Here is a 24,172-nt window from a genome sequence, read left to right on the forward strand (position 1 = left end):
AGATTCACACTGTTACTTTGAGTATGACATTTATGTGAATAAGATTTTTATGAATCCTCCAGCCTCATTTAAATTTGCAACAATACTAAATCCCGCGTATGCAGAGTGTGAGATGACGTTAATATTTATACATACATTTCTTTACACTTGAATAAAATCATCCCTTTCATTTAAGATTCACGATTAACACAAATAAGGTTTACAGTAAGGACAAACTACAAATTCTAATGGTACTAAAACATAACACAAACTACAAGTCATTATCTACGCTACATAAGATACATTAACCATTATCAACACAAACTACAAGTCATTATCTATGCTACATAAGATACATTTATCGTTATTAAGAAGCAGTTCAAGATGTTAATAATATGTATGGTTATTATTACACAAGCATATGCAAATGCTCTATTCTTCTTCTGGTTCTTCCTCTTCTTGTAGGAGGTTTTCTCTGTTGTCATGGGCCCAGAAACCACGCACGTCTATAAGCATACGGGCAACAGTTCCACCCTGTTTGCATGATAACAAATCCGAAAGTGTGATTCTTAAAGGATCAGCTGGCTTCACCTTATCCCAGATTTCATCCCGAACATCCTCTAAGAAGCACCTTCTTTATTTGCACTCGAGTAATTTGCTTGCTTGATCAAATGGCGTTATCTGTGGGATATGAAATGATAAGCCTCACGTTTCACTATCAAACGTTCAATCATGTACGATTTGTTTTTTCGTTATTGAACTGTCAGTATATGCGATCGAAGCTATCCGAGCAGCCTTCCACGTACCTATCCACGCGGTTATCCGCGCAATTGTCCCCGAAGTTGTGTCGCGAACATGTAGTTATCGCGATGCAATGACGAATTCAATATTATACTTGACATAGCTATCATACCGACTTGTGGACTTGATAATTAGGGTTTATTTTTGGTCTTATACTCTGGCTCCGAGCAGGTCCGGGCCTGAGGGTGGGCGATATGTGCAACCGCACTGGGCATCACATGATTAGGGGCATCAATATTTAAGATTGACTATGAAATTTTTAGAAAAATTTTTGAAAATTTAGACTAGGATTAATGAAACTCCAGGTTACTACACGAAGAAGACAATAAGAAAAGAAAAGTAAGTTGATAGGTTTGACACTAAGTTGGGTGTCCGAAAACCTTTGGTGTCCGAAAACCTTGGGTGTCCGAAAACTTTGGTTGTCCTAAAACCCTGTTGTCCTAAAGTTTTGAGGGCATATTTCGATCTTTTCGCACTGGGCATCACAATTGACAGGACCGGCCCTGGCCCCGAGTTACCAAAACCTTAATCTCTTCCCTATAATATAAATGAAGGGGGAAAATCCTACACGCATGACAAGCCTCCTACGGTTTTCCTCTTGCAAATTCCGGTTTTACTGTATACATGTTTTTCTTGTGAGAAAGACACAACTAAAACTGCAGTAGCAAATAGTATTAGCATTTGGTATTGAAGGAAACAATCTTTTCGAAACCTTTAGAAGTCAACGTTTATAACTCGACAATCACATATCTTAACCTTTAATCATGTTTATACGAGCATATAACTTAGTAAATACATATCAACACACTATCAAAGTTTGTTGTTGGGAAAAATAGAAATAATAATCTGATGAGTCAAAAGTGTTTTGCAGATTTTAGAGTCTGAAGGTTTAGAGTCTGAAGTTGCAGACTCTGGAATTGCTGGAGTAAACGCTTGAAGATTTCTTGAAGCAAAAGCCATAGAATATTCTGGAGATATGCTTGTTATTTAAGAAAATTTGTTTTGAAGATTTGATTTTATCTCCAGAATTTACTTCCTAGTTATTAGCAAATTTGGTTTGTTATTAGTTTATATTTTCCATATTTATAGCTAAGTAGTTTTGGAAACCAAATCTCCAGATTTGGTTTGTATCCCTATAAATAGGGACGTATGGTTCATTTGATACATGTACTTTTTCACGATTAATATCATTTGTCTTCTATTCTATAATCGTGTTCTCTCATTCTCTGTATTATTAATTCTTATTTATTGTTTGAGTGAGAGTCTGGTGTTCATAGATCAAATACTGTTAACTAATAACTAGTATCAGAGCGGGAAAGGTGTAAATCCTATCTCGGTGATCTTTAAAAACGATCCATATTTTTATCAAAAGGTCTCAGTATTATTACTACCCCAGATATGGCTGTAATTGAAAAGGATGGTGGTTCTAGCAAGTTTCAGAAAGATCTGAAAGCTGTTGAGAAGATGGATAAAGACACTACTTGCAATAAAGCTTCTGCTTATAAGGTACAAAACTTTGTGAACTATCTTGATAATGAAAAAGTGAGAATGTTTCAGTACTTGTTGCTTGACTTTCAACGGTATTTAGATGATATTGATAGGTTAAGAACACAAATTTTTGATCTTCAAAACACTATCAAAGACAAAGAAGCTGAAATTAAAATCTTAAAAAAATGTGAGGTAGAACTTGACACATATAAAATGGCATACACAGAAGAAACTAAAAGATTAAATATTGAATTAGGAAGATCGATGAAAAGGTCAAAACACTATGAATCAATTTGTAAATCTTGGTGTGTATCTTCCAAAAAGAATTCTGATGCTATTGCCAAACAAATTTCAAATGATGTCAAAGCTATACTAGGTGAAAACTACATATTAGATATTAATGTGGAAGTTGATCCAAGTGTATTCAAACCTGAAATTCTACCAAACACTTTCGTAAAATTTGATGGTGACAAAAAGATTTTAACCAATGCTTTTGTAAGGTCATTAGATCCAGTTGAACCTTCTGAGACTATAATACTTGAGAGTAAAAATCCATTAGAGTCTGAACTTTTGAAACCTTCAGACTCTAGCATTTTAGTCTCTCAAGATAACAGTGTATGTTCTGACCTAGAGTCTGACACCCAAGAGTCAAGTTAAAATAACAACTCTGAATCATCCTCTGAAACTGACACCTGTCCAGATCCAAAAGTGTTAACTAAAAGAAGGTCAAAGTCAAAACAAGCTAAGACAATTCAAAAACTCAAAAAGGAAATTTCTAAGCTCAATGAAAAAATCAAGAGTCAAGAAAAACCTTCAGTTAAAAGATCATCTTGTTTTCCTAAGGAAATTAAGAAGATATGAAAACCCAAAGTTTGTGAAAATAAACGTGTCTTACAATCTGTTAAGGACAAGTTGATTTGGATTGGAAACAAGGCTTTTGTTTGGAGAGTGAAGAGCACTCCAACTGAACCCACTGAAAAGTGGGTTCCCCTTAAAAACTAACCATTTTCTTTTGTCTTGTGTCTTGTGTAACAGGGTAACATGTGATATTTGGATAGTGATTGCTCAAGACACATGACTGGATGCAAAGAGCATCTTGTAGGGTTTGTTGAAGAGAAAGGTCCTTCTGTAAGATATGATGATAATTCAGTTGCAAAGACTATTGGTTATGGTACTGTTATAGCTGGAAGTGTTTCATTTAAGAAAGTTGCTTTAGTTGAAGGGTTGAAGCATAATCTGCTAAGTGTGAGTTAAATTGCTGATGAAGATTGTGAGATCAGATTAAGGAAGAAAGCTGGTATTATTTATGATCCTAAAGGAAGGCCAACACTTGTAGCCTGGAGATTTCAAAATGTGTATATGCTGGATCTAGATTCTGTTGATGCTGGAATTGAAACATGTTTGTACTCTCAGACTGTCCCTGAACTTAATTGGCTTTGGTACAAAAGGCTTTCTCATCTCAATTTCAAAAACATTAATGAGCTTTCCAAAAAGGTAAGAGGTCTGCCTCAACAGCCTTTTAAGAAAGATAAACCTTGTTCTACCTGTATTATGGGTAAACAGACCAAAACAAAGTTTCCCTCAAAAACCCTGGCTACTATCAGTGATCCACTTCACATGCTTCACATGGATCTATTTGGTCCAATGAACACTAGTAGTTTGGGTGGGAAAAGATATACTCTAGTGATTGTTGATGAGTATTCTAGATTTACATGGATTATTTTCTTAACTGCAAAAAGTGATGCTCCTGAAGAAATCATCAATTTGATCAAGAGAGAGCAGGTTCAAAAAGGTGTTCTTGTTAAACAGTTGAGAAGTGATCATGGTACTGAGTTCAAAAATGTTACATTAATTGACTTTTGTGAAGAGTCTGTAATTGGTCAAAATTTCTCTGCTGTTAGAACTCCACAACAAAATGGAGTTGCTGAAAGAAGAAATAGAACCCTTATTGAAGCAACCAGAACCATGTTATGTCAATCTAATGTTGCTCTAAGGTTCTGGGCAGGGGCAGTTAATACAGCATGTTATACTCAAAATAGGTCCTTGATTGTGAAGAAACATGGCAAAACTCCCTATGAGTTATACCATAAAAAGGTGCCTACTATTCATTACTTCCATGTATTTGGGTGTAAGTGCTATATTTTAAATCAAAGAGATCAGCTTGATAAGATGAGGCCAAAATCTGATGAAGGTGTGTTCATGGGATATTCTTCTGTATCTAAAGCTTATAGAGTATATAATCAGAGGAGAATGAAGATTGAAGAATCCATTAATGTTTCTTTTGATGAAAGTTCTTTAGAAATGAATCAGTCATTCAGGATTGAACTATCTGCACTTGGTGAATTGTCAAATTTGATTTCAGGGAATAGTGTTCAGACTCTGGATTCAGAGTCTGAGTCAGATGAACCTAATTTGTCTGGGTTGAAAAATGATTCTGCAGATAATTCTCATACAGAAGAAGTTCCACAAGAAGATGAGTCTGTTGTTATTCAAGAGGGTGATCAGTCATCAAATACCACTTTGGATCTCACTGTTCCTACTAGGAAATCATCTAGAAATATAGTTCCTCCAAAGCATCTTAAGGACTATGTTGTGGATCCTACAGGTTTGCCTAAGCCTAGTTCTTCTTCTCAGACACCTGTGTCTAACTTTGCTACAGCAAATTTTTGCTTCTTTTCAAGTTTTCTCTCACTGATTGAGCCTAAAGAAGTAGATGAGGCATTGGTTGATAATGACTGGGTTGAGGCTATGACTGAAGATTTGACAGAATTTGAAAGGAATGATGTATGGGAGTTGGTTCCAAAACCTGATGGTAAAACTGCAATTGGCACTAAATGGGTTTACAGAAACAAGGTTGATAAAGATGGTATTGTGATTAGAAAGAAAGCAAGGTTAGTGGCTCAAGGGTATAGACAAGAAGAAGGAATAGATTATGATGAGACTTTTGCTCCTGTTGCTAGAATTGAAGCTATTAGACTGTTTCTGGCATATGCTGCACACAAAGATTTTAAGGTGTTTCAAATGGATGTGAAGAGTGCTTTTCTGAATGGTAAATTGCAAGAAGAGGTGTATGTGAAACAACCTCCTGGTTTTGTAAGTAAGAAATTTCATAAGCATGTTTACAGATTGAAGAAAGCATTGTATGGTCTGAAGCAAGCTCCCAGAGCCTGGTATGATACCTTGTCAACATTTCTTCTAGAAAAGAATTTTTCCAGAGGAGCCATTGACAAGACTTTATTTATCAAAAAGGACAAAGGTGATGTGTTACTTGTTCAAATTTATGTTGATGACATTATTTTTGGGTCTACTAATCCACACTTAAGAAAATGGTTTTCTGACATTATGTCTGAAGAGTATAGAATGAGCAATTTATGTACTTTAAACTATTTTCTTGGGTTGCAAATTAAACAGAGTTCTGAAGGCATTTTTATTAACCAAAGTAACTACATTTCTGACATGTTAACTAAATTTGGTTTTAAAAATTGTTCTACTTTGAGAACTCCAATGAGTGTTTCTGAAAAGCTTGATAAAGATGAATCTGGAAAACTCACTTGTCAATCAACCTATAGAGGTATGATTGGATCTTTGCTATACTTAACTGTTAGTAGACCTGATATAATGTTTGCTACATGTCTTTGTGCACGTTACCAATCAGATCCTAGGGAGTCTCATTATAAAGCTGTGAAAAGAATTTTTAGGTACTTAAAAGGTTCCCCTAACCTGGGTCTTTGGTACTCCAAAGACTCGGGGTTTGATCTAATTGGTTACACAGATGCAGACTATGCAGGTTGCAAATTAGACAGAAAGAGCACTTCTGGTGGATGTCAATTGCTAGGTGGAAAATTGGTCAGTTGGACTAGTAAAAAGCAGAATTCTGTGGCCACATTCACAGCAGAAGCTGAATATGTTGCTGCAGGAAGTTGTTGTGCTCAATTACTGTGGATGCAACATCAACTTTTGGATTTTGGGTTAACATTGACCAAAACTCCAATAATGTGTGATAATGATAGTGCTATTGCTATTACTGAGAATCCAATGTTTCACTCCAGAACCAAGCATATTGAAATCAGGCATCATTTTATAAGGGATTGTGTTGAGAAGGGCAAAGTATTTTTAAAGCATATTGGCACTAAGGATCAACTGGCAGATATTTTCACTAAAGCACTTCCTGAGGAAAGGCATTTCTATCTTTTTGGACAACTTGGAATGTTAAATCCATCTATTGAAATGTTGTCCAGTGATGATATTTTTTGAGTCTGAATTATTTTCTTAGAGTCTGGGTGACGTAATATTGTTCAGAGTCTGGGAAAGTTTACTCAAGTGTATTTTTGTGTATAAATTTGTTTCCTTCTTTAGTCAAATAAAGTTTTTTTTTTAAATTTCGTTTTTAGGTTAAATTTTTTTTTCTTTATTCTATTTCCTAAAATAAAAGGGTCAAATTTGATATTAATGAAGGGAGTTAATGGTAACTTTTTAAAATTTTTTGTCAAGAGTATTAATTTGATAATGATTGTGTCAATCTTTTTGATAACTTTCTGTTATGATGCATTGGGTCAATCTTGGCCGTGCAGACCAACCTGCAGATTCTGAGCAATCAGAGTCAAAGTTGTTACCCAAGAATTGAATTGAATTGTACAAATTGCCATTCTCGAGTATCTTTTCCGCCCTACTCCGAAACCGGGTTTAGTTGGCTCGGTAATTTTATTCGACGTGTGGTTGTTTCGAAACAGGGAACAACTTTGAATACACAAGCCTGTAACCCGCGGATGAATCGCACACTAGAGCCTTATTGGGGCTAAAAGCAGTAACGAGAGCCTTTTTGGTGATGTTCCATAAACAGAGCAGGCTGAAGACATGGGTCAGGAAATCCCACCTCACTCTAACCCATCTTCACCCGCTGCTGAGCAAATTATCCACTCAACCCACCTTATGAACCCACCAGTTCATACTGAGAATACCACCATATCTACAACCTTAGATTCTACAGCACTTGTGAATTCACCTCAAAAATTCACTAGGAAAAGTGCTGCACGTACTATTCCACCACCTCTGCTAGAGGTTGGTGAGAAGAGTGCTTTAACCCAGCCTAAACCTGGTAGGTTAGTTAGCTTGGATACCCACACTACAGTCGTTGAGAAAACCCACTCAGTTGACTTACGTGAAGAAGTCCCAATCCTGGACTCAAATAAACAAATCCAATAATCTACTGCAATGACCAAGCCAACTGCTACCCCAGACTTAAGTCTGCCACTACTCACTCCAAATATTCCATCCTTACACTTACTTGAACAGGCTGCCAATATCACACTCATGTCACAGGGTGAGATACAGGCCTCAAAATCTTCTATATCTAAGGATCAGCTTTCTTTACAATAGGAAGGCTGTGAGGACATACCAACCCTACCCTTATCTTCTGGCACTACTTCTCAGACTGAGGCACCAGTCACCATGGTTGGCCTACATCAGGCTTTGACCAAGTTGACTAAGGAGTTTGATGACAAGCTCTCTGGTGTGCAGTCTAAGATTAATATTCTTAACTTTAATAATAATTTTGTTTCAAAAGATGAGCTGTTGGAGGTAAGGAGGTTGGTTGGGGATATGCAGGGGTTGTCTAGTGCAAGTGATTCAGGGTCTGTTGCAGAAATTAATCACAGGTTGGCTGAGCTGGAGAAAATGATGGTTGGTGTTGATGAACTTAGACAATGCTTTACTGGGTTTGCTTCTGATATTTGTTCCCTCAAAAATCAACAAACTGAAATTTGGAAGGTCATATCTTCTCTGCCTTTAGATGATGTCAAAAAGGGGGAGAAAAGAAAGAGTTCAGATGATGCAGGTACAGGTACTGCAGATGCAGGTTTTGCAAGTGTTGAGGGGGAGCAATCAAAGAGAGCTCAAATTGAGGGGAGCATCAGATTGAGGGGGAGAATATAACTGATAGGGGTGTTGGTGATACTCAAATGGTTGCTGTTGGTGGTGTTGGTGATACTCAAGGAAGCACTAGTGCTGTTGTGGTTGCTGCTATGCAAGGTAATTTAAGAGCTCAGATGAACAAAAAATTTAGATTCAGAAGATATGAAGGTGATGTTGTCAAGGTTGAGGTTGATAAATCTGAATTTGAAGGTGTCACTTTATTGCTAACCATGACTCATTTACCTGATAGGAGATTAAGAGTTAAATTGAATCAAATTGTTCGATTGGGTTTTTGTGAGTGGAAAGGCATAACTGTTCCTGAACATTTAGAGTTTGTTGATGATAAGTATGTTGAGTATTTTGATGCTTTGATGATCAAGACAAATGGAAATCAAAGGATGTTAATTATGTGTGATCAGTTTGAAGGGGCTAGCATTGATATGTTGATCAGTTTACTGTCCAGATGTAAAACACAGCAGACAACTCCTTTCAGGGTGCAGTTGTTAAAACACTTGCATAGCAAGCTGAGCATGTTGAAGAAAATTTCTCATATGAAGGGCAAGTGCAAGCTAATTGAAAGGGAGTATGCAAAGATGTTTGTTTAGGAGTACAGGTTGTTTTGACATCATCAGATAGGGGGAGATTGTTGAGAAAAATAGAAATAATAATCTGATGAGTCAAAAGTGTTTTGCAGATTTTAGAGTCTGAAGGTTTAGAGTCTGAAGTTGCAGACTCTGGAATTGCTGGAGTAAACGCTTAAAGATTTCTTGAAGCAAAAGCCATAGAATATTCTGGAGATATGCTTGTATTTAAGAAAATTTGTTTTGAAAATTTGATTTTATCTCTAGAATTTACTTCCTAGTTATTAACAAATTTGGTTTGTTTTTAGTTTATCTTTTCCATATTTATAGCTAAGTAGTTTTGGAAACTAAATCTCCAGATTTTGTTTTTATCCCTATAAATAGGGACGTATGGTTCATTTGATACGTGTACTTTTTCACGATTAATATCATTTGTCTTCTATTCTATAATCGTGTTCTCTCATTCTCTGTATTATTAATTCTTATTTATTGTTTGAGTGAGAGTCTGGTGTTCATAGATCAAATACTGTGAACTAATATTTGTTATAACAAAATACCAACAAATCACTAACCCAATATATATTGTATCCTGTATACTTTATAATTAAACCTACTCATCATCAGGATCAGCCGAGAAATCGGGTTCTTCAGGCTTTTGTAACTTAATCAAATCAACATCTTTCGTTTTCAAGATCCCCCTCCTCGTATTTGCAGCAAATCTAGAGGCTAATATCGTCACATTAAGATTCTGCATATTCGCATTCGACAATGCCTCTTCATGATGTTCGTTTTCATGATGTCGTCCATCATCATCATCATCAGGACGATACGATGATTCACTCATACTTAAATTCCATTGCATTCTTCTTTTCTTCATTCGACGCCATGCTGCTTGAATAAAACACGCAGCCCATGTTCTCCAATGGTATGAGTAGAATCTAAACGTATGTTGTAGTTTCTTACTATGTAATCTTCTGAATTGGTTAGCAACAAATTTTAAATCTTCTGCACGTAATGCAAACGCTTCGACTTCACTTAATGCTCGTACTGTTCGTGTTGAAGACGGGAGATTTAAGGTGGATTTTGGGAGTAGGGCCCACGCGAGCAATTCTTCGCCACAAAAGTCGCCGGGCCGTAAAGTAATTGAGTTGAAGAACCCTGTTCGACCACCGTTAGTGGTGGAGCTATCGAGTCTTCCTCTAATGATAAAAAGCATTTCTGATACGGGATCACCTTCACGTACTATGTACGTGTGTTGTGTACTTAGCGATGATACTAAACGCTCGCATATCGCGTCTAGTAGTTGATCATCCATTTGAGAGAAAAATGGGACCTGCAAATAAACACAAATATAAACATAATCACTTTCAGAAACATATAAAATCCAAACTATAGGTGTCTATTATAATCCATAAAGTTTTAAAGTTGTCCAAATACACACGCACACACACACGTATCTCAATTTTATATAGTCAGAGATAATGCAAATCTTACACGTCGAACAAGATCAAGACACAAATGACGTTGAATATCTCGACGGAGATCGGATGGCAAGTTACGCAATATAGATTCTTCATCAACTCCTCGTGTTGCAAGCCATTTATATTGTACGAATTTACGTACACGTTCTTGCAAGTCATTAGGTAGTTGCCGATGTCTCATCCATGACTCGGTGTCTCTCCGTCTAAGTCTCCACTCCTCGAGCCTTACAGTAATGGATTGTAGGTAGGTCTACAAAACAATAAAGGGGGATAATAAATTTGCACGTAAGGGCCTGTTTATTTTCGACTTAATGATTGTTTATGTATGGTTCTTATTAATTCAGTAAGTAAAATTGTTGTTTCTTTGTCAATTAATCTGTCGCTTAATTTGAAAAATGGCATGTTTGTAGGAGACAAAGAAACATAGACCTCTTCCCAAACAGAGGCATACAGAAACAACACTTAATACAAAATAAAAGTAAACAACCCCAAGTCTTATAATGAAATATTTATAGTACATTAAGATGATCATACTATCTTATCATGATCTCATTGTTGACCAAAATTATCACGTAATTAAACAAATACACAAGAATCAAGTCCGAAAAAAAAGAGAAATAACATAGTGTGATGGCTACATACCTGCATATTTCCTATCAAATGGGCGAATAATACAAGTCCCATAATGGCAATGAGTATGGCGAACGACGTCTCCCCAATAAACGTACTTGTTTCCAAATTCTGTCCATATGAACTGCATGTCAATGAAAATAATGATCAGTCAAAAATAAACATTTCAAGTTTTAACCTAAACAGATATTGGTCAAACAGTTTTACAGTTAACCATGGCATGTTCTAGTGTAAGCAACCTTCTAAATTGTTTTGTTCAAAAAAACTTGAACTACTTTTATAGATAACAGTTACTGTAATCATGTTTAATATACAATACTTACTATTATACTTTATACTATCTTCTTATAAGAGTAACCATATTTACCAAAGCGACCGATAAGAGAAAACATAACCATATTTCAGCAATCCTACCACTACTCAAGTTTATGTAATTACTTCGTATTAATTATTATACAAGCAATAAACGTAGTACCGTACCTCAAGTTTTGTAAACCCCACCATAAGCAATACAAGTATTTTTCAATGAAATTGGAATACACAACACCTTTCCCTACAGCATCTCCAAATATCCCATAGTGAAAAGTCGTTTCGTTGGTGGGATCACAAATGTCAAAAAGATTCGTCCCATTGGCCCACTCTTTCCGCTTATCTTCATTAATAAACCCACAATCCAAATAACGAAGCGCACAATTTTTATCATCATTTCGACAAGTAGATTTCCAACATGTTGCATGTCTTTCGAATGACAACAAGTACCATGATGACCCTAATATCTACCATAAAAAAAAGCACCATGATTTAGCTAAAAATTCTGCAAGATTTTTTATACTTTAAAGTTTTAGTGATTAATGATTAAAGATTAACTAAAAGGTTACTTACATGACTAGCTAACATGTACAACACAAGATTATATGCGGCCCCCGCCCAAGCAGTTTTGGTGACGACTCCTGTTGTCTTGATGATTTGTGAGCTCAACGGAAAAATCAGATAAAGTCTCGGTATATATTGGAGGAGGACAATGAGCACTAACGCGTTAGTTGTGTGATCGGCATTTGGCGTTCGAATTGCTGGTATAATGAACCATATAACAATCTGAGTGAAAAATTTCAATGGAACACTGTGAGTTCAAACTTCAAAAACTTTATGTCAAATAAGCTAAACAAGCGGACTGGTAGTCTGGTACAGTAATCGATACGATACAAAAAAAAATTGGTTGATATAGAAGTGACTTTGACTGACTTTGACTGACTTTGACTGACTTTGACTGACTTTGACTGACTTTGACCCGACTTTTGACTATTGCCCGACTTGTTAAACGTTTTTCTTCGAATAGGGACGGGCTAGTCACCAAACCACCACATCGGCTGTCACGACGGCCGTTTGCAACCATGGTTTGGATATGCAAATTAATAGTGATTATTTAATAAAAGGGATGTGTGGATACTAAGCATCATCAAGCGATTTTATTACAACTTCAGACAGCATAAAAAACATTCAAAAACAATCTCCCACCTCATTTTGTTACAACTAATTATCTGATATAATGACTCTTAAAACGCACATCGAATTTATGAAAGAAACACGAATAAACTAATGAGAAAAAAAAAAACAGAGTCATACCTGAGGTAAAGGCAATGTTGCAACAAGATCAATAAAGAAATTCGATTTCAAGTACTTTCGCGCAATCTTTTCTGGATCCATAACGAGTTCACCTCTACCTAAAACTCTTGAACTTGGCGAAACATAAGCTGTCCGAAACTTTATAGCAATATTCAACATATAAAATATATCCGCGATAGATCGTAAACATGTAACAACAATCCCTAAATTAACATCAGACAACATACATGAAGACCTACCCTCATTATCTACAGAAGGAAGGTAAAAAAACAATGGATCCACAAAAAGTGCAACTAAACAAGAAAATAAAAATATTTTATTCCATTGTAAAATAATTTCACTTCCAGGATCCAATACTCTTTTTCCTTTTGAATCATTATTATTTTCATCTGGGTACTTCCCTAATTTTAAACCCATATGATGATGATTTGTACCAGTAATTGGTCTACCATTCATCAACAAAGGGGCTGAAATCTTGTGTTCAGGTATCTGCTTATCAGGAATTTGCCATGAATGGTCAAAGTTTGACTTTCCATTTTCACCGGTGTAAAACCTGGTATTAAATTCATTTACAGTTTCATCAACTAATAATTTATAATAAAAATGTGTAAATTAATAAACTTTATAGCAAAATAAGAGATTTTAACCTGACTTGCTTCCCTGTCTTGTAGTCCATGATGGTAATTGGGATAAAAATCTAGTCTTGAAAATCTTGCATTGTTAATTCAAGAATTGTGATTGTGTTCTTCCGGGTGTTAAAGTTTGAATTTTTTTTAAATGGGGAAGATAGAATTTGTTGAATTAATGAATCACAATGCAGGAATTCAATGAAATTTCTGGAATCTGAAATTGTATGTGAATGTAGGGAGTAGAGAGATCACCTTGTAGAACTGAATGAACCGAGTCTGAAGACTGAAACTGTGTTTTGTGAAAGAAATAGTAAAGTACATGATAAGTCCTTGTACTATAAGCAGCTCTACATTTCTAGTCTATTGACTTTTTATTTTTATTTCTATACAGAAACTATATTGGAAAAAAAAGGAGATCCGGATATTAAGTTTTTTTTTTTTTTTTTTTTTTTTTCCTTTTATGGAAATGAGAATCATACAGTCATACTAATCAAAATAATAAACATGTAACATATTATCAGCAACGAGGTTCTTAGATGCTTGAAGTCCACTTTTTTTTAATTAAAAATGACAGGTTTGAAGCTTTTTAGGAGATGATTTGAGATCTAATCCAAACGTTTCGTCACTGTTTTAGCTTTGTAATTTTTTAATTTTTATTTTTTAAGTTATGAGCTTTTATGAACATTTATCTTTAATGGAGATGAAACTCGAAGATAAATGATTGCGAGAACATGTTGTGGATAAATAATTTTCTATTAAAGTAAATTAAATAAATCTTCTTCATTTTCTTTTATAGAACATGCTAACGTCGATGTCAAATGACATAAATCAACAATCTTAAGCAGACAATGCCAAAAATGTCAATACGCTACTAAAGGTACAAAAATGTCAATAATGGCTACTATGGTGGGTTACTATAAAGGCATAACATCTAGGGTGGTGTCAAAACTAATAGTAACAACTATCTATAGTAGGCATTTTTGTTCAAAATTCATCTTATTTATGTTGGTGCCGATATGATAGCAATAAAGCATTTCATGTGTTTGAAATATTAAGTTTTAATTATCTTAGTACATAAACAATGTAATTATTTAAAAATACAACATTATTACCAACCACAACGGCTCTATAGCAATGAGCTAAAAAGCATTACAAGGCATAAAACAAAGTAATTGATGTGTTAAACGGTGTAAGTGATGATTATTTACGCAGTTAATGAAATATTTAGTCAAATTTAGCGAACGGTTATTCTCAAAATAATGTGAATTAAAAATGTAGGAGAGAGTTTCATGAGAAGAAATGAAAAATGAATTTTATTGAATAATCACATATGTCATAAGAAGTATAATTTTGTGAAACTTCATTTTTGAATTTTCTGTAGTTGTAACATCCCTCAATAGAATTTGTCAAAGTCTAGTGGTACGATGGTTTGGAAACCAATCAAAAAAAAAAATAATGTAGTATATAGATTTGTTAACGATATGGTACCAATCTTAGTTTAGTGTGAAATATGTTTTATAGATTTGTTAACAAATATCAATTACATAATACTTCAAATTACATTATGCTTTGTATGAGATGGAACAAACACTAGGTTGAGTAAAAACATTATGGACTAACTCTTTCTTCTTGTTACGAAAAGTTGCAACATGAAGATTTTGCAATTTGTAGTAAAATGAGATGTTGTAAAAATACAGGGGGTTAATACTTAACATAGTGGAAATATAAAACAAAACGAAAGACAGCTAAGCGTGTTGACAAGCGAACGAGTGAGGGAGGTCGTGGACGGCACAACCTGGGTTACTCTTTCTTGCACAAAACGACAAAACTATTTTATTGTATTTTTTAAATACAAATTTTTTAAAGATACTTATATCATATGAAAAATACATCCTGTTAAAGAAAACTACAAAAAATACATCCTACCTACACCAAAAAATATCTTAAAGTTTTTAATATCTAATCCTCAATTGAAGCATTAATTGTTACAGTAATTAGTTACATGATAATATCATGTGCCATTAAGATGAGGAGATTTGAGGACATAACATATGACTCGAGGACATTACATGAGGTCTATCTCTATGGTAGTAAACATATGAACGTTGTAGTTCTTAGCGTACGAGAAGTCATGACGAGTTTAATTCAGTATTCATATTAATCTTCTTAGGGAATTTTGGAAAATTTGAAGTGGAGATATGGAGTGAGTATTAGTGTTCAAGTCGGAGTTAAAATTATATCACAAATATATTTTACTAATTTACAAGAAAAATAACAAATAAATATATATCATCACCGTGTGTGGTGAGTGGCGAATCCAGAATAAAAATTCAATGGGGTCTTAACTTTTTTTTTTTACAAAGTACTCTTTATAATTAGTAATTGTTTACCTTAAAAATCATAAATTCCACAAATATATAGGGTCCTCTAGTTAAATTTAGTGGTGTCCTATATGATTTTAAGGGTATTTAATAACAAAATTATAAAAGATAGTGGGGTCATGGGACCCCATGACCCTTTGTGTAGGATCGCCCCTAGTTGGAACCTTGACTAGAAAATGAACCTTAAATGTTAGAACTCTTGAATGAGTCAATCGTGTTCCTATCTCTTAGTAATGTGATTAGAGGACGGCTATATATATATATATATATATATATATATATATATATATATATATATATATATATATATATATATATATATATATATATCACCAAGACTCCCTAGTTAGTTGACGATAGTCATTGTTATATAATGTATTCAATAGAGCTGTGAAATAGACTTTGACCGATTGACTTATGCTCTCTTTGACATTCATGACATGCTCTCATAAAAATTCATCAAAATCCGGATTTCTCCTACACTCATAAATCGCAAAGCACAACAACACAAACACTTTCTGATTTTGATATCATTATTCATTATCGTATTCAGTTTTAGAAAATCAAATTAAAATTAATTATTAAACTGCTACATGACTCGAAGTCTATTCATCATGAATATCAAAAATCAATTTCTTGATTCATGTTCATTGATATTGCTCGGTTTATACATCTTTATCTTCGCATCGGGTTCCATTCGATTTCCGGTTTAATAATGAAGATATTTTGATGATTTTAGTGGAAGATTACGCCTTTTATGTCAAGGTGGTGTTTTGGTTGTTAGTTGATGATTTATGGTGGTTTTCGAGTGTTTTCTTCTTGATTATGACCCTAAACCCTAAACTGTAAATCGGGCTAAATTTTGGAAAAAAACATCACATAAGATGAAGAAAAAAACGATGAAAAAAACTCTAATTAAAACATTACTCATGATCCATGTTATCATTTATTTCTTCGAGCGTTTTTTCGGCAAAATAATAACATTCATTACAAAGTGTATTTTTTAAATGTTCATATTTTCATGTGATCTTAATATTTGAAAAAAAAATTAAAAATAAAAAAATAAAAATAAAAAATTTACTTCTCCTTTTTCTAAAAAAGTGATCGCTCTTGATGATGACATATTTAATTTTAATAAAAGTGGCAGAAATATTTTGTCCCCATCTTTCGTTTCTGTCATCAAAATATTTACTTGCGAGTTTATTTTGTTAGTTAAATGGGACCTGATCCAACATCATTTACTAAACATTATTATAGGGACGTACTTTTAAAATGGATATATGGAACCACTTTTTAAAATTTGACTAAGCAAATGCAGTGTATGTTTATGTCATCAAATTGTGTTTTAGTATTGAGAGAGAACTACACGAACTTGTACATACTCGCATCATAAACTCAAGCTCACAACACAAACATATTTCTCAGTTCACTTATTAAATTAGTTTTGTCTATATCCTTCCACTTGTATTCAAAAATCCAGTTGAAATGTTAGATCACTAATCAATCATAGTGACATGCTTACAACTTGCGTCACATGTCGTTACTACTATTAGATTGTAGCATATATAATGTTATACTACACTTTAATTTGGCTTTCAAGATGAGGTAATTGCCAGAATCTAATCTTAACCCAACCTACAATACAAATTATGAAAAGTTGACTATACATCAATTAATTACAAAATAGATGGAAAAGAAGAAATAAACAATGCAAGTCTAGAGGATCATTGTTCTTATTTCACTTTAAATGGAGAAAAAGACCATACACCTGAAGAATAATTCAGGTTAAAAGAATGCACCTCAAACCAATGACTCATCCCTATTACTATTTTCACCCACTAAATTATCGAAAACAACGAAACACAGCCCCACTTATTGGTTAACTATGTTAGAAGTTAGCCTGCAGCTCTTATTAAACCGGACATCCTTAATTTCCTACATCATTGCCGTTTACAACCCCAAGGGATTCACTATTCGACTCTACATTATGAGTGTTACTGAAGCAAGGTGGGCTTCAAATCTCCATTAACCTGTTTATTTTCAAGGGCATTTTCGTCTTTTTGGGTATTGAGAATTTTCCGCGGTCGTTTTGCAAGGAAACCTGCGGAGATCAGTGGTTTTAATTTTGTTTCAGATGAACTTGTTTTTACCGGTTTTTCAGAAGAACCTTGAATAGGTGACCTCATGAATGAATCAGGTTTCTCGGGCTTAGATTCAAGATTTACAGAATCCGTTCCGTTAGCTTCTTCACCATTTAAGATAGAAGATGAAACCCCAACGATACCCTCAATATTGTTAATGACATCACTTTGATCAGAAGCAGATTTGTCTGTTCCGTTACTATTTTCGGTAGAACAATTAGTATCTATAAACGGTGGAGTGTCTACCTCAACGGCAACCATACAATCACTGTGACAATCTCCGTTATTACCTAAACTTGAAGAGCCCGTATTTGAATCTGCTGTGTGTAGTTCCATGGTACTATCGACAGAATTTTGAGATGTAGAAGCGTTTTCAGATAGAATATTAGCATGCATCAGAGTGTCACATTGTTCAGTAGCATCAGCCGATTCTGCATTCGGCGAGTAATTAACAGAATCCGGGCTTAAATTGGGCGTTTTTTCATGGGTGACATTTGATGTTTGAAGGTCATCTTTATTAGAAGTTTCTTCTATAGGATTTAAGCATGATTGTCTTGCAGAGACTCTGAGAAGAATTAGCAGAAAACAATGAAAATGTCAATCGGTTTGGCCAGTAAACATAAATGTGAAACTATACGGGACAATTTCAACCCACTGGTTATGAGATGGGTTTCAAAGGTTTATGTGTTTATCTGTCACAGGTCAACCAAACAAATCAAATAGGTAAAACAGGGAAAACGATTATATGTACTACAAAAACTTTCTAAATTATATTATTCAGAAAATTAGAATAGATGATGTAATATTGGTGATCACATTTGACACACTAAGTCTTGAAATGTAATTTTTATTAAAGGCATTTTGAAAAAGACCATTCAGGAGAGTAAACAAAATCTATGATGTTTGAGATATGTGGATTTTCATCCTATGTCTTACAATTTTGAGACTGGATTTTCCTGGTATTATTTGGTTATCAGACTCAGATTCTCAGGTTTCTTCTAATACGGGTTATTCTTGAAGCTTATACTACCGTCATTTAATGGACAGTGAAAAATACCAGTAGTCACTTAAAATACATTGTAGACTAATCACATAACAAAAATAAATAACGCATAAGTACATAGGATTGAAAAAACATATACCTGCTATACAGCAGCATATAAGCTCCTTGAGAAAGCACTTCATCCAGTTCAACTGCATCGACCTGCAACAAGTGTTAGCTAGTTACGTTTGTGAAATGAACTAATTACACAGAAGATTCGAGAGATAACATTACAAACTTGATGGATTTCAAATACATTAGTTCTGTAATTTTACATGATTATTATAGAAAAAACCTTTTAGAACTTGAATAGTTCATAGTATTGATTTTTATCAATATTTATTAAATTACAAAATTTTATAACGCATGAATTGAAGAAGTTACTTTTTTTTAACGGCAGTGTTAAGGTCGCTTACGGGGGCCATTAGCCACCCACCCGATCATATCCAAACACCCCGTTGACGGAACCTTGAGAGATATATGGGCAGAACCTTGCATGTATTGCTGAAGTTATGATGATTCATGATGAATTTTAGCGCCCCCCCCCCACAAAAAAAAAAAACTACCTCCCTCAAGAAAACTAAATAAGTTAACTAAAGGCAATATCTAACCATCTACTTAGAAATGAGTCGACTTGGGTGATGTTTTATGTCAGACATGTTAAAAGTCACCATAAAATACAGACCCTCGTATATAGTTTAATTAACAGATATTCAATTATGTAATAAAAGTTCGCAAATTTACTATTTTTGTATGACTTTTGTAGATGGACAAAACGGCCAGCCACGCAAGCTCGGTTTCACATGTACTCAAAGATTGTTTGATTGCTTCTATGCTAATTTATTAAACAAAAACTCTAATCCACACACACACAGACCCGCCCAAACACACATTAGGGATCTCACCTTGCAGTCATCAATTCGGTACCAGTTTCCAGAGAAGTCCTTTGTATAACAAATGTAGTGACCAAAGTATGATGCATTCAGCATGTCCACATGGACAACAACAGCATATAGCTTGTACTTATCATTGCTATTTGCACCCTCACTCATGTAAGGACTAAGATCTAATGTTTCTGGAAATGTCACCCTCTTATTAAGTTTACCGTATCTCCCGCTCTGCAATGCAAAATCATTTAAAATTTGTATTAAAAATATGTTACACAAAAAGATTACAACCCATACCAATTGAAATTCATTTTAAACCCAACATAACATAATGTCCATGGGTGAATGTGCAGATGGATAACACAAATTGCACGGACCTGAAATCTCTTCAAAGCAATGGTGAGAATATTTGGAGCCATATTAATGTTTAATCTTTTCCATGCCAATACATAGTCATTACATCTGCAAAATATGCACATATATTGATGTAGAAATTAATCCCTTATGACTTTTGGAGTTTGTTAAGTCATATTAAGAAATATCAAGAGTATGTAGACTGAATAAGTTGCAATTATAAGAAATACATAATAAAACAACAATGAAAAGAACGAATATTACCCATCACACTTGTACTTATTTTCTCCATCAAGCCATTCTTTGGCTGTAAATTGATCCAAACATTCCTCAAGAGATGCAGCATCCCCATTAATCTCTACAGTCAAATCCATCATGTTTTCAAATTGATTCGATACATTATTGCATTTTGCACAGATCACCTACAAAGTATTGCGGACACTCTTATCATTAGATAAATGTAAGTCCTTAACAAAACATATATAAATGCTACAAGTTTTAATAGTCACCCATTCGATAATAAATAACTACCGTTCGGTTAGTGAGCCTATATGTGATGTATAACAATAAATATTTGTAATAAAAATGATGCAATAATATAGTCCAAAATATATCATATACTTAAATCCTCATATGAGTCATATCCAGAACTTTACACGTTGAAACATATACTTTAAACATGTATGATATAAAAATGACCAAAAAGATACTATAAAAATTATTTGCAAAGACACCTGTGATTGAAGGCGACCCCCAAATATATGTTGAATAAGGGTTGTCTCCTGAGAACTAGGATGCACAGCTTGTTCTCCACCGTATACATCAAGACAAACTGATTGCATTGTATCAATAACAAACCTATCATATACGCAAGTTACGCAATCAGTAATTAATTAATGTTTGCATAAATAAGATTGTAAATTCTTCAACAATGCAATATATGCTTTATTTATTTATTTATTTAGACAAATTTGAAATAACAGAAACCTCATGAACTCGTGTGCATCCTCCTGTTTTCCATAGCCAAAATTACCACCAATATTTGGCAATCGTGACAAAATATTGATTGGTGAAAAAGCATGATTACTTCGGCTGACTCTTTCCATATGAGTTTCAAGTTCGCACAAGAAACACCAGTCGTTCCGCCGACCTGATAAACCGAATGTATGTCTTATCTATAACTGGCTAGATAAACCGACAATAAAATGGGCCAAACGGATTGGAAGTCACTTAACGTGTGAATTAAACGCATAAAACCTCCTAAATAACTTTACTGATAAAGTTGGATTATCATTGAACTAATACATTTTGTAATTTATACAAACAGTAACTATTTTAAAGATCGTAGAAGCTCCGGAAAAATAGTGTCCCAGATCAACATGACTAGACCTAAATCGATTTGGCATGTACCGAAAGATACCCGTTTTCAACCCGAACCAGTTATGACCCAATACCCAAACCACTCCCCCCACTCATTTTTGACACCTCTAGACAAAATATTGAGAGAAAGAGAAGAGCCAATTACATTCCCTCCGATGACCGTTCTCCAGTAAATAAGCAGTAAGTGGCCGAGTGTAAGTTAAACATTGCATGACTACATTGGCAAAGCAACTGTCAAAAAAGAAAGGTATAAGAGGTCCAAACAACAGATAACAAAAACAATAATCTAATAAAGCATAAGCAATATATATTTGTTCATTAACTTAGTCATAGGTATAAACCTGTTTCCACAATTCAGAAGCCCACATGGAGGAAATCCTTGGTTCCTCCAGTTAAAGAGCTCTACAAATTTGTCATAGGGAAAAAGGACCTGAAACATAAGTTATTTAAAAGGATATTAGCAACCACAAACGCTAAAGATATTAGCAACCACAAACTAAAATTAAAAAAAAAAAAAAATTGAACAGAAAAGGACACCAAATTAAACCTTTTTTAACTGCGTAGAGGTCCCAGCGCCAGGGACAAGTGCAACTGCAGTACAACGTCTTCTTCCTTGAAAGCCTGATTTGCTGGACAGCCGAAATTCATCACATTTTTTCTTGTGCCCGGGCCAATGAGATTTTTGACAAGATTCCGAGCTAAAAGATCGTATACAAAAAATTAAAACTTGAGAAAACAAACAAAAAGTAAATAAAAAGGTCCGAATCGTTCAAGAATCTGAAACATAAGAGTAGCATTATCATCTGGCAAAACAGACTTCGCAGAAATTCAGCATATCAGATAATAATTCACGAGAGAAAGGTCAAAATACATCATAAAAGTTACAATATGCATGTGGCTCAAAGAAATCAAACTTAACTCCACAGACAATTATATTCAATAACCGCAACTGATTTTTCTAAATTACGGGTCAACAAATACAGCACTTTCAGTAATAATCAAAAATAAAAAGTTTTCAGAAACATCAAAATTCCTTATAAGACACAATCAGTAGACCTTACCAAACAAACTTCCAATTAAATTGGTCGAAAACAGCTCTAACACGCTATATTCGAAACTTATATAACCACGCCATATTCTCTTAGATATCACCTATACTAATACTTTCAATCTCATTCTACCTATGGCCAGAACCAAAATCAATCTTATCACTTTATAATTCGAATTAACGCAACATCAATTCAACTGAGAAAGCTAGGGCTTTTAACCTAAATACAGCTTACAAAAAATTTAACTACCTAAAAAAAAAAAAAAAACTGTACACCTATGTACTAATCAATATCATATCACATAATTTCAATAGTATACACATATATACATATATAACTATATATAAAAAGTGCGTATGCAAGCATAATGTAATGTATATACCAATATTTAACAAATTTACATCGCGCACACTGCTTCGTCGTCAAGCTACCACAAACAGCACACGAATCACGTGACGAAACAAGGCCAGGCATCGTTGAAGATGAAACGACGTCGGATTGAATAGATGATAATAGCAAATGAGAATTGGAATTGGAATTGGAATGTTGGTCGCCGAAAACAACAAAGTATTTAGCGGCAGTGTGTTTAATAAAATAAATTAAACCAAAAACAATTGCGAAAGCTGTGATTCCGTACTGTAAATAGCGATTGAGATCCAAAGAAGAACTATAGTCATGCATCGATATTTATAAGATTATGATTATATGATGATAGTTAGGGTTTTTCATGGGTGATTCATTCGGCGAAAAAACAGGGGAAATTGTAGGCAGTAGTAGTGATCCAATTTGGGGGTTCTGTTTTGTGGTTAATGGTTTTTGGAATTATTGAGATTTTTTTTTCGCGGAGTTGTAGAATTTGCCAAAACAAAAACAGGAAATAATAATCTAGAAAATTAATTAATTATTAATACGGTGTCTAGTCCTACCAAATTACCAAATCCATATTTCCATATTTAGTTTAAAAAATCTATAAAGTGAATCAATCAATTTAATGTATTCTATAAAGTGAACCATCAAAAGTGAATTGATGTACTTGATGGATATACAAACGACATAAGTATTAAAACAGTCTATATAGTTTTAAGTAGTTATTTACTTAAATAGTCGGTGTAAATTATAATATGCATTATTGGTCACTAAATTTATTTATTTATTTTATCTCAAATACAATCATTTAATCTAACGACAACTAACAATCCGTTAAGTTCCAACCATGTGACATTCACGTCATCAACTTATTACCCTACGTATATGTATAACAACGTCTTCAACTGATTACCTTACTTAATTGCTTAACTTCTGATTCATGTTGCACGAGTAAAAAAAAGAGTGCAGAAGTGAACATCCCTGTGATGGTTCATAATCAAGGATGGATTAGGAGACATGAGTTATGCGATTACCAACACATGTATGGTAAGCAGCGTTTATGATTGTTCAATTTCGATTAATACATAGGGTCAGTTTATTCTATATGCGACAGTTTCATGTTTATGCATATAGGTCCATGTTGCAACAGTTATGTTGCTGCTCGTTTTCTGTTTGGTTTGTAAGTTACAACATAGTTGCTACCTGTAATTCGTTTAGTTTGTAGGTTGCAGCATAAGTGATATTGTTTGTATTATGTACAGCTCAAGCATTTTATATATTAATAATATATATTTTGCTTTTAAAAAAATTATTAATAAGACAGATGATTAAACTTTTTTTTTTATGTTGATTACAGTTGCAAACAAGGAAATATAAATCATTAATTTACATCATCCTGTCAGTTCAAGTATTAAAATCAAAATTTGTTTGTCATTTTATCTCAAATATT

General features: G+C 34.0%; 2 protein-coding genes across 3 annotated transcripts; both read right to left on the reverse strand.

Annotated features, from left to right (window-relative positions):
* Positions 1 to 9,304: 9,304 nt before the first annotated feature.
* Positions 9,305 to 13,336, reverse strand: LOC139902906 (cyclic nucleotide-gated ion channel 17-like). 2 transcript variants are annotated; one of them, XM_071885595.1, is made up of 7 exons: positions 13,141 to 13,336; positions 12,494 to 12,696; positions 11,753 to 11,965; positions 11,351 to 11,646; positions 10,883 to 10,994; positions 10,254 to 10,490; positions 9,305 to 10,092 (listed from the first exon to the last, which is right to left on the reverse strand). In XM_071885595.1, the coding sequence occupies exons 2-7, from the start codon at positions 12,650 to 12,652 to the stop codon at positions 9,370 to 9,372; spliced, it is 1,740 nt and encodes a 579-aa protein (XP_071741696.1). In that variant the 5' UTR covers positions 12,653 to 12,696; positions 13,141 to 13,336; the 3' UTR covers positions 9,305 to 9,369. The 2 variants fall into 2 exon arrangements, with proteins under 2 accessions (XP_071741696.1, XP_071741695.1); XM_071885594.1 differs by having other exon boundaries at positions 12,494 to 13,046.
* Positions 13,337 to 17,117: 3,781 nt separating this feature from the next.
* On the reverse strand, positions 17,118 to 23,155 carry LOC139902907 (ubiquitin carboxyl-terminal hydrolase 18-like). Its single transcript, XM_071885596.1, has 11 exons — positions 22,739 to 23,155; positions 21,855 to 22,005; positions 21,649 to 21,737; positions 21,453 to 21,538; positions 20,915 to 21,077; positions 20,662 to 20,785; positions 20,192 to 20,349; positions 19,951 to 20,035; positions 19,592 to 19,804; positions 18,787 to 18,848; positions 17,118 to 18,209 (listed from the first exon to the last, which is right to left on the reverse strand). The coding sequence occupies exons 1-11, from the start codon at positions 23,035 to 23,037 to the stop codon at positions 17,498 to 17,500; spliced, it is 2,142 nt and encodes a 713-aa protein (XP_071741697.1). The 5' UTR covers positions 23,038 to 23,155; the 3' UTR covers positions 17,118 to 17,497.
* Positions 23,156 to 24,172: the final 1,017 nt, after the last annotated feature.

Source organism: Rutidosis leptorrhynchoides, chromosome 3 (genome assembly GCF_046630445.1).
Source record: "Rutidosis leptorrhynchoides isolate AG116_Rl617_1_P2 chromosome 3, CSIRO_AGI_Rlap_v1, whole genome shotgun sequence".
NCBI classification, from domain to species: Eukaryota; Viridiplantae; Streptophyta; class Magnoliopsida; order Asterales; family Asteraceae; genus Rutidosis; species Rutidosis leptorrhynchoides.

Bases quoted from the DNA above. Each gene is read 5' to 3' on its own strand.
- LOC139902906 (XM_071885594.1), bottom strand. From the start codon at position 13,169: ATGGACTACAAGACAGGGAAGCAAGTCAG. The intron at 11,966-12,493 runs GTATGACTCTGT...TTTTTCACTCAG, and splicing joins CAACATTGCCTTTACCTCAG to ATTGTTATATGGTTCATTAT. The intron at 10,995-11,350 runs GTACGGTACTAC...ATTGACATGCAG, and splicing joins TGGGGTTTACAAAACTTGAG to TTCATATGGACAGAATTTGG.
- LOC139902907 (XM_071885596.1), bottom strand. From the start codon at position 23,037: ATGCATGACTATAGTTCTTCTTTGGATCTCAATCGCTATTTACAGTAC. The intron at 19,805-19,950 runs GTCCGTGCAATT...TTTGCATTGCAG, and splicing joins TTGCTTTGAAGAGATTTCAG to AGCGGGAGATACGGTAAACT. The intron at 18,210-18,786 runs GTATATGTTTTT...AATTCTTCTCAG, and splicing joins TATATGCTGCTGTATAGCAG to AGTCTCTGCAAGACAATCAT.